General features: G+C 39.9%; 1 protein-coding gene across 3 annotated transcripts in view; it reads left to right on the top strand.

Annotated features, from left to right (window-relative positions):
- fam110b (family with sequence similarity 110 member B) overlaps positions 1 to 9,386 on the top strand; it is a 32,170-nt gene extending 22,784 nt beyond the window's left edge. Inside the window, exons 1-4 of one of the 3 annotated variants that reach the window (XM_015024069.1) lie at positions 1,064 to 2,560; positions 3,071 to 3,675; positions 5,398 to 5,810; positions 7,557 to 9,386. In XM_015024069.1, the coding sequence (XP_014879555.1) occupies positions 3,553 to 3,675; positions 5,398 to 5,810; positions 7,557 to 8,460 (1,440 nt within the window). In that variant the 5' untranslated portion in view covers positions 1,064 to 2,560; positions 3,071 to 3,552 and the 3' untranslated portion in view covers positions 8,461 to 9,386. Of the gene's footprint in view, positions 1 to 1,063; positions 2,579 to 3,070; positions 3,676 to 5,397; positions 5,811 to 7,556 lie in introns of those variants that run through there. The other 2 variants (XM_015024067.1, XM_015024068.1) reach the window with 2 other exon arrangements.
- The last annotated feature ends 1,461 nt before the right edge of the window (positions 9,387 to 10,847 follow it).

Genomic DNA, 10,847 nt, shown 5'->3' with positions numbered 1-10,847 from the left:
GATTCTACATCAGTCTCAAGGATTCTTTTAATCAATGTTTGATTTGTGACTTTCTTTATATACACTCCTGATCAAAATCTTAAGACCAGTCAAAAAATTGCAAGAATTTGCATTTTGCATTATTGGATCTTAAGAAGGTTCTAAGTAGAGCTTCACAATGTTAAAAGAAGAAATCAGCGTAAGAAACAAAAACTTTTGAGCGGGGAATTAATTGAAAACTGCATTTACACTCAAACATGATTTTTTTCAGCTGATCAAAAGTTTAAGACCATTGCTAAAAAAAAAAAAAAACCAAAACAGAAATCAAAGTGTAAAAAAAAAGGACTCAGTAATGAGTAGCTCCACCATTCTTGTTGATGACTTCAAACAATCGTTTAGGCTTGATGCCAGTGTTTCCAGGAGGCTAGTGGGAACGTTGCTCCAAGTGTTGAAGATGGCTTCATGAAAGGCATCCACTGTCTGGAACTGATGTCCATTTTTGTAAACTTCCCTTAATGGCCTTAATTTGGGTAGAGGATCGTCCCGTGTCTTGACAGACAGCCAATCAGATCCTGTGGCTCAGAGCTGGTGAATTTTTTTTGGGTCTACCACTTGACTTTTTTGTTCCATAACCCTCAGGATCATTTAAAAAATGCAAAATGACTGTCTCACTGCGTCCAACCTCAGCAGCGATGGCACGTTGTGAGAGGCCTTGCTTATGCAGCTCAACAATCCTACCACATTCAAAGTCAGTGAGCTTTTTTGCTTTTGCCATCAGGAGGTCTTGACAGTGTAAAGACTTGACAGGAAGTGACATGGAATCCAGATTTTTGCACAGCTTTTGGCTTTTAAAGATTATGGTCTTAACTTTTGATCAGCTGAAAAAATCATGTTTGAGTGTAAATGCAGCTTTCAGAAAATTCCCTGCTCAAAAGTTCTTGTCTCTTGCACTGATTTTTTCCTTTGACATTGTGAAGCTCTACTTAGAACCTTCTTAAGATCCAATAGTGCAAAATGCAAATTCTTGCAATTTTTTGACTGGTTTTAAGATTTTGATCAGGAGTGTGTTCTGGGAATGCAGTGTTTGGTATTCAATGAATCCAGTAATGTTGCTCTTGGAATGAATTGGTAAATGTTTAATTGATTTTAATTATTATGCATGATGCAACTGTATATTTGGAAAAGGTTAGAGTATGATGTTGAATTTATGCAAAATGTGTCAATGGCCCCTTTTGAATTATTTTGGTTGCCTCATTAATCCTTGGTGCCTCGCCTTGCTCTCCAGCTTCCATCTCTTCTTTCTCCTTCTGTCTCTTCATGTCTTTTCACAAGAACTGGATTAGTCCATTTTCAGTTGAACCTTTGTTCCTGTAGAGGACTAATCCAGTCAAAATTTTCGATTAAAAATAGAAAAAATTAATGGCTTGATAAGGTAAAGTGATGTGTGGCAAATACTGCATGCAAAAACAACAACAACAAAAAGGTTTTAGTTAAAATTGTTCATGTTAAGTTAAATGCATGTTTTAACCAGCGGTGCATGTTTTGATTAGTTTACTGTTAAAGCCATTGAATCCGATGATTGTTGGCCTGCTAGTAAGAGCCACACTGGCACAGCGGAGGGATGTTTTACTTTGAAGGAGTGAGAGTCCAAAGTGTGTAGCGGGTGGGTTTTTTGTTATCATTTATGGTCCAAAACAAACATCCACATTATTACACATTTCTGTTGTAGTTCTATGCGGGGATTTATATACCATTAATTCACAACAAATTTTATCTCAAGGCGCTTTACAAAAAATTAATTTCAATTCAATTATAAAAACTAGATTTGCAGGAATTGATTGTATAATATGCAACACCCACAATCCCGCTGTGAATTTTAGGCCTTGTCAGCTGGCAGTTTTTGGATGAGTGCATTGCCCAGTTGCACACTGATGTGGCTTGGGAGGAAGCTGGAATTGGACCTCAATTTATCTGACTGCAAGATGGCTGCCCGTCCCACTGATGCACATTCGACCCCCAATCACTCCCCAAAGAACAATATAGTCACATTATGGGTCCAAATTTCAAAATAGAGCCAGTGATGCAGACTGGTTCATTCTTCTGTTATGTTAGCACTTTGATGTTACTCTTGTTTTTATACCTAAAGGTTTGCCTTACACTTGGCAAGATATTCCTAAGGTGTTCAACATTTCTGTCCTTGTGGATTTGGAGAAATTCTCAGGGAACTTACAGTGGCTGCCCAGTAGGTGGCGAATGGCGGCTAGTCTGCCTTCCTTAGCCACATACATACAAGAAAGCAGCATTAAATAGCTGTTCACCACAGACACAATTGTGTATGAAAAGGGTTCATACAGCTGTTATCCATCTAGTGCTTAGAACAACATCAACTTCAAGGTCATTCATTGATCCGAAACAGAAGTTCTGCTGACATGAGGAACTTCTGCTTGCTCTGCTTTACTCAGTTTTGTTGTTTTTTACCTGACGGATGTGACTCCCACTGACAATCTGCAGCACCTAGAGGCCAAATACACAGGCAGCATTAAAGCAGAGGGTTTAAGTGAACCCTCTGCCAGTGAAACTGGTAAATATTATTTGCAAGGTAAAGTTATTTATGATGTAAAATAAGTTTTTAAGAAAGGAGGAACAAAAAACTGTACTCAACAATGAAACGAGCAGATATGAAAAGATGCAGAAGTTAACTTCTCATGCAAAAATTTGCACAAGATTTTTGCCTCATGCAAAAATCCTTTATTTTTGATCGGACTAGCGTAAGCTTATTTTTCTTCTCTGCTACTTAGAAGTTATGAGCTAGAAACATTCATTTAGTGGACACTAAATCAGATGCAGATGTCAGTTTGTTGTTAGTTGTTTCTTCTGTTTTCACATTTATTTAAAAAAGCAAAGAAAACAAGAACGAAAGATTTGATCGTCATAACCAATGTACCAACAAAACTTAATCATGGCCTGACTTCAGATGAATGGATGATTTACTTTGTGTTTGCTTGCAGAAATACTGCAGTTCTATATTGCAAGGTAAATGATGTCCAACTTCTCTATTGACTGTTTTTTTTTTTTTCTTTTCCCTTTTCAGATGCTTGTCAGGTGGAAGGGAGAGCTGGTCTCAGTGGAAAGGCAGTAGGTTGTTGATTTTCTAACAGCCTCTGCTGTCCCCTGGCTTAATGGGATCTCTTATCCACGCCACGCCGCTGTCGCACGTCTGGAGTTTCACTTTCCTTTCCCTGCATTCATTTGCCTCCTTTCCATTGTTCTGTTGCCCAACCTAAATGATTGAAGCAGTCTAATCCAAAGAGCTAACAGATTAGAGAGCAGAGATCATCCTTTCAATTCATTTATGTGACTACAGTATTCTCCCACTTCATCCTCTCCTCTTCAGTAACTCTTGCCTTCTTGCAGAAGCGATGTGCAGGGTGAGGGGGTTTGCCTGCTTTTAGATTTTTTTCTTGCCTCCACCTTGTGTCTTCATGTTTTGGGGGTTCCTTAGTGACCCCACCCTCTGTCAACCACCCCACACCTATTGCCACCACGGCCGGCCACCCCAATCGCCTTGTTGCCATGCCGACAGAGACATTGGCTCCTCCCCTGCCAAGTAGCAAGTCTGCTGGCCCCACCACGCCCTTCAGTTCCACTGTACCTCTTCGCATCCTGAACAAGGGCCCTGAGTACTTCAGACGGCAGGTGAAGTACTGCCGTAATGTCATTGTTGTGATCTTAATGAGGACTCCTGCAGCTGAGGTTGAAGGTCAGATTAGTTTTGGCCTTTTAATAATTTCTTTGAACCATTTATAATGGTGAAACAATCATGCGTTGCAATGTGGTGTCCATAGTTACTGCTCTGACCCTACACATGTTGAATGATTTTATTTTTAAAGATCTATTTTTTCAAACTTCTTCTAATTTAAAAGTGATTTTTAAATTCATTTCAGAGCTTAACAGCTATGTGTAAATTGTTAGAAATAATGTTCGTAGATGGCTAATTGTAATCCTAATTGGAGCGCTTCTTTTTTTTAAAATCACATGTCCTGTTTTAGCATTCCATGCAAACCATATGAAGAAGCTGGATGACTCTTCATATGGCATCCAGCTTCATATGAAGAAGATGAATGCTCCAGCCTGGTAAAAACCAGCCCCTTGTTCTACACAGTGTGGACCCTTGGCTAATGATAATTCAATAGTAACTTCAGGGGATGGTGTCCTAATTGCATGATTGACTTTATTGAATTACGGTTGCCCATGATATCATGTGACACAGGTTGTATTATGTAATTTGAACCTGTGCTGGTATGACCTCTGACCTTTTGGATTATGTAAGCGTGATTGTGTGTGTTTATGGACATGTGTTGTAGAAGTGTGTGCTAAACTGTCATTTGTACTTAAGAGGAAGGTCATAAGCCTTCCAGCGCTCAGCAGCCCGGAACTGCAGGGCGGGCAGCCTCTGTTCCTCCACAGACGCCCTCTTAGCGTTCTGCCTCAGCAGGAATCCGCCCGACAGGAAGGCAAGGAAGCACTTGAGTAGCAAAGACACACAGGGCTCACACTACTACTAGCAAAGGTTGAGCCTGGAATCCGGTCACCCCACCACCCAGGTGCTCGATTCACCCGGCACTGAGGATGGAGAACCCCATCCTCAGTGCCGCCCATTCAAAGAACAGAGAACTGTGCCCCCATATCGTCATTGCACTCCTGCAGAATGATGACCTTCTCAGCGTCAGAAGTCCTATTTTACTGCCCAGGGTTCAGACTCCATTCAAACTCACAGAGAACATCTTGGGTAAATTAAAAGCCTTTGGAAAGTTAAGCTTTGGAGAAAAAGCCTTTAGGAACCTGCTGTGGAAATGCACTCCTGTATATAGTTAAATGTCTCTGGGCAAGTAACATCTTGCTGGGTACTGCCTTTTGTAACTTCTGCAAGAGCTTTGCCACAGTATCTGACCACTCCTTCTGACAGAGTTGGTGAATATCTTTCAAAGAAGTTGGTCTACTGGCACAGACCCAACATCTATACGTGTCGTTTTCAATAGGGCTGAGGTCAGGCCAACATTATTCCAGATACTTGATGTTTTTCATTTTCCTGTTGGAACACCCAGTTATCCACCTTTCAAAACATTTGACCATCTCACTGTTGATCTAAAGGTGAAGGAGAAACCTGTTTGTGTGATGCTATTTACCATCATTCTTGAGAGTTATTAAAGCCCTTTGGCTTTAAATCTTCACTTTGACTTCCTCAAACATACTTGTGGTCATTGTAGCGAATGTTCTTTAGTTAGAACATTTCATTGATCTGATTGGTTTTTTGCAGAAGTATGCAGTAATTGGATCATACTGCTTTATGATGAAATGTTTATTTTTCCATGCCTGAAACTATTTACATAGAATCATTCATTTTTATTGTGTTCTCAGGCGGAACCAAACCCAAACCGCCTGAGTGCAGTTGAGAGACTGGAAGCTGACAAAGCAAAGTATGTCAAGAGTCAGGAGGTCATCAATGCCAAGCAAGAACCAGTCAAACCGCCTGTCCTGGCCAAGCCCACCGTTGACCCTTCCATCCTGTCAAAGAAAAGTCCTGGGATTGGTGGAGGAGGGAACGGAGCCGGGACCCCTTTCAAAGCGTCCAATAACAACGCAAAGTCAGACACATGTGCATCCAGCTGTGGCAGCGGCAAACGGGAGAATTTAAATCTGGAGATCTTAAAAAATCTGCTGAACTCATCATCGTCTTCAGCAGCAGGTTCTGAAGGACTGTCAGGTGGAGCTAAAAGTGCCGTCCTCATGAGGTCATCAGCCAGAATGGCCCGAAGCTGGACACCGTTGGGGTGAGTCACTGCTGACAGTTGCATATTGTCTGGAGTATTTCTAATGCCTGTTACACTGAGTTCTTCTAATTCTGTCTCTGATTTTAAAGCTAAGATTTGAACACAACACTAACAAAAAGCTGAAAGATATTTTTTTACTAACTTTGAGCTTACACCTCAGCAAAAACTGTTGCCTGATATAAAATGATTCTGAATTTGATCATTGGAAGATTGTGAAATTCTGATAGGAGAAACTATGCAGATATCTGGAGGAAACCAAGTCATTCTAAGGTCTTTATTTTGTGCACCACCTGTGAAGGCTGTTTTTAACATCAGTCATTTTCATAAAAAGCAAATATTTATGAACTGTCCAAGTTTTTCAAACCTTTAAGTAGCAGTCTTAACTATTAAAATGTCTATAGTTTTTTTTTTTCATTTTATATATGCAAATTGGAGACTATTATTGTCAACAATAAAAATCACTTATTTTTGCTATGTATTCTTTATTACTATTATTTTGTAGTAACTTTTTAGCTACTACAAAAAGTTACTATTTTTTGTAACTTATTTTGTCAAAAAGCCTTTGTTCATGGTTGATTTGTAAAAGCAATAAAATGTGGAAAAATCCAAGGGTGTAAATACATTTCATAGGGTACTGCATATATCTGGAATTTTATGTATTTACAGTACATGGAATTTCATCCAGTGGAAATCAAAACATTAAGAACCAAATGAATGGGAATTAAATTGCCAAAAACTTTAGTGTCTAAAAAATGAACTTTGAAAGGCAGTTGATGGCTAAAAATTAGGAAATGATGCAAAAGGAAATCATGAATAAATTACTTTAAATTACAAAACATGCACAAGTTTTTACAACATTTTCATCAACACAGCCATTGTTATGCATAAAAAAATTTCCAGAACCAGGACAATTTGCCCAGAGAGGGTTAGGGTGGCTTAGTAATATTTTCAAAACAATGGAACATCAAAACAGGATTTTTGACCTTCACAAACAACTATGCCTACAGGCTAAGAGTGAAGACCATTGCAGCATTTGATGAGCAGAATTTCTGGAAAAAAATTGTTTTAGATGCTGCAAAGATTCAGGAAGATCTTTAAATATCCTGTTTTTTGAGTGATTCAAATGAATATCAGTTATTTTACATAGTAGTCCTAATAAGAAGAGCAGTTATTTTATTTCAACTGAAAGGGGAAATAGTAAATGATATGTACTCATATAGCACTTCATCAAGTCCAGAGGACCCCAAAGCACTTCACACAGTGACTTTCGTTATTGCAGAATATGACTCTTTTACCAGCAACAGAGAATATTCAGAGATTTTAATTACAATGTTTTTCCAAAATAAACATTGTTAATTTAACAATTGCTATTTGGGATAGAATCTTAACCTTGTGCAAGGTTGCCAGTGCTCTATGGCTATGTATGTTTAAAAAAACAAAAGTAACTGTGTATAAATTCTTGACGTGTTAAAATCTACGTCATTAATTAAACAATATATATCTTCTGGAAATTTAAATCAGGTTTTGTTGGAGCCAAACGTGATGTGCTAGTATTAGCACGTAATGTGCTAATACTAGAAATTCCTAAAACTGTGTCCCAGAATAACACAGATGTGCAAGGCACAGAGTGTAGCAAATTCAAAAATAGAGTGATTACTATAATAACATTATGCTCACGTGTAGGTCCTCTGTGGTCACTTGTGTTTGTGGTGCTTTCTAATACTCTGTTTCTGTTTCTCCTTCTAGGATGCCACTAACATACAGATCCACCATGACCCTTAATGAGCAACCTTCAGACTCAGCTCCCAGTCCGAGCACCTCGCATTCTCTCAGATCCTTCTCTCACTCCTTAAAGGTCCCCCCAATGGCCAGCGGGGGGCGTCGCACTCCACAACAAGCAGGAAACCTGAACCTTAGCAGACGAGTCCAAGATGAAAGAGGATGTGAAGGAGGAGTTGTCCAGCGTTCTCATTCCCCACTGCCACCTCTCCTGACCTCCCACTCATCATCTGACCTCCTGCGACTGTGCAATGGTAAACCGCTGCGCACCAATCAGTCTAGCAGCTCCTCAGCTCCACCCCTCCCTCCCAAACCAAAGCCCACCTCTCTCCCTCCTGCACTGTCCTTGTCACTTCCACGTGCGCGTCCGCCAATGTCACCTACGCCCTGCAACAACACAACCCCACAGTCTTTGCCATGTGACTTTGGAGACCCTGCTAGTGCATCAGCCGAGTTGAACATTGATCTGGAGCAGGGTTCAAACGTGACTCGTCGTTCGTCGCTGCACAGATCCAAGTCGGACCTGTCGGATCGGTATGCCCGGGCCGGAGCGGATGTGGAACGCTTTTTTAATTATTGCGGCCTTGATCCTGAGGAGTTGGAGGCAGTGGGTCCCGAGAACTTTGCACGGGCCAACTCGGACATTGTCAGCCTGAACTTTCGATCAGCTTCTATGATCTCCTCCGATTGTGACCAGTCACGGCGATCTTCCAATGACGGAATATCAGAAGAGGATGAGGGGGAGGAAGAGGAAGAGGCCGGTGAGCGCGTCCCCTATGGCATCTCAGCTGTGGAGCGAAATGCAAGGGTTATTAAATGGCTGTATAGCATTAAACAAGCAAGAGAAACACAAAAGGTTTCCCATGTTTAGATTAGGTTCATGTGGACTGTGGATAGTCTCTCCTATGGCACCAAACTTGTAAGGTCATGTCTAGCCGGATTTAAAGGCTAAAGAAGAAGAAAATTATTTTAGTTTTAAGAATGAAGGACTGAAGAGGTGGTCTAAGAGTTCATATCAAACAAACAAGAGGTATGAACCAAACGTGGACAGATGTCGTGATAAAGACTCTGTCATTTTCTGTTTCTCTCTGAAAGCCTGACTGACATCTCAGTTGCACCCCAACCAAAAGCATGATACAGTGAGCTAGAGAATGGATCCACTCTGTCAGAAGTGTTTAGCACACTTCAGTCCATCATACATTAATGTGACTGACATTCCAACAAAGTGCAGCCTGATGTCACTTCCCTTTATTCCCAATCCGTTTGGCCAGTTTAGCTTCCAGTTCTGCACTTTCCACACTTAGAAATGGCCTTCAGTCTGAAACATCAAACTGGAAACAGCAGATATCAGTATTGATGGTTTTATTGGTGCCTGGAGTAGTTGTTAATTATACCAATTAATTTTTTTCCCAAACAGTATGTACACCAAAAACTCCTTTATGTTCCAGTTCCATGTAAAAACAATGACATATTGTGCTGTCCTACAATTCTACCAGAGGTATTTGCATATGTCCATCTCTGCTTGACTTACTTAACTAAGCATCATTCGAATATGTGAAGATTTTATAATTATTACTTCCCACAGAGTATTTTTCTTACCAAAACCTGTGAATGAAGTAAGACATGAGAGCTTGTTCACTCTAAATATAGAATGATGTGGTTTTCTTCAGCTGAGTAGCCGTAAGAAACCGATTTCAGACTGAAAATTCTCTGTGTACCCTGCATTCCACCAGTGATGCTAACTTTCAACATCTGTATGAAATCCGAGAGTCTCCATTAAAAAACAGGCAAGAGCTATTTGAATGTCGTCACTTTGGTTCAGACTTCGTACAGAGGAATGAGAGGTGGGTTCAGAATTTGATTCATACTGTATTTATGCCAAAGGAGGAAAAATGTTGTAACTCATGTCATCTAAGTCTCTTTAAAGAGTAATTCTGGTTGATGATTGCGTCGGTAAGAATAATCTCCAGTAGGAGCCTTATTTAAAAAGGCTTCTGACTGACTGAAGGTTGTTGCTGTAAAATGGTAAATGACTTGCATAGCACCTTATCAAGTCCAGAGGCCTGTAAAGCACTTCACCACATTCAGTCATGATGGAGAGGAGCCACGACTTCCAGAGGTGAGGCTGCCAAGCACCTGTGCCACCAGGCCCTCTGACCACTACTTATAGGTGAAGTGTCATGTTACTGCAATGTTGCCCAAGGACACGACAGTGGTGGAGCCAGGGGTCAAACCAAAAACTAAACAATTGTGGAACAAACTCCTACCACTATCACCACCATTATCCCAACATTCATGAGTGTCCTGACATGCTAATGGCTTAATTAGCAGGCAGCAGACAGGATACTCTACAGTAACATGGATTACACCATCAGTTCTAACCAACGCTTGCTAATCTACTTCATTTGCTTTTGCCAATCCTCTTTAAATCTCTGTTTGGCTGTATGGTCAGAAAGTGAATGGTCAGGGTTATGATCAATGAAAGAGATGGTTTGAGAGAGAACTTTTTTACTTCAAGAAGACGTCCAGCATTGCCACCTGACCTAGACCTCATGCTAATCCTTTGCCCTGCCAAGTAAAATTTTCTGGATCCATCTCTGCTGCTTGTCAACTCTTGTTGAATAAATACAACTGCATCTCAAAACCTGTAAATATGCAAAGTTCATTTATTCAGTTTGAATAGTGAGAGTTGCATTCATTACATGAGGCATTTTTTTGTCTTCATTTTGATGATTATGCATTACACACCTAATACAAACTTAAAATTTTGTTTCTCAAAAGATGAAAATATTACATGAGTTGAATAATGAAAATGTAGGATGATGAAATATGTCTTGGCCACACAATCATGGGAAAGTCTGGTCAGTTAGAAGTTGTCATGCAGGCAGCCATTAACACCATTATCAAGAAGGTTAGGCTGTAAAAGGTCATTGCCAATGGCAGTATGTGTGTGGATATGTATGTAAACACACACACAAAAAGTATATATATATATATATATATATATATATATATATATATATATACACACTTTTTGTACTACTATTACTATTGTAAGGACAGGAATATGATCTTAAAGACCTGTTGGGAACTGAAGGAAACTTCGATGATATTTATAGATTAAGGAAAGCAATATTTATTTATCTTCATAATACAAAATTAAAAATGGAGTTTAATAGCTGTAAAGTAGTGATGCTACATACTCGTGTACAGTAGGTGGCGGTATACACTGAAAGTTGTTTGCGATCTGCCACAATA

This window comes from Poecilia latipinna, unplaced genomic scaffold, assembly GCF_001443285.1.
Source record: "Poecilia latipinna isolate Pla-1442-1.1 unplaced genomic scaffold, P_latipinna-1.0 Scaffold3508, whole genome shotgun sequence".
Lineage (NCBI taxonomy): Eukaryota > Metazoa > Chordata > Actinopteri > Cyprinodontiformes > Poeciliidae > Poecilia > Poecilia latipinna.
Note: the sequence above shows the minus strand (reverse complement) of the source record. Positions and strands in the feature narration are given on the sequence as shown.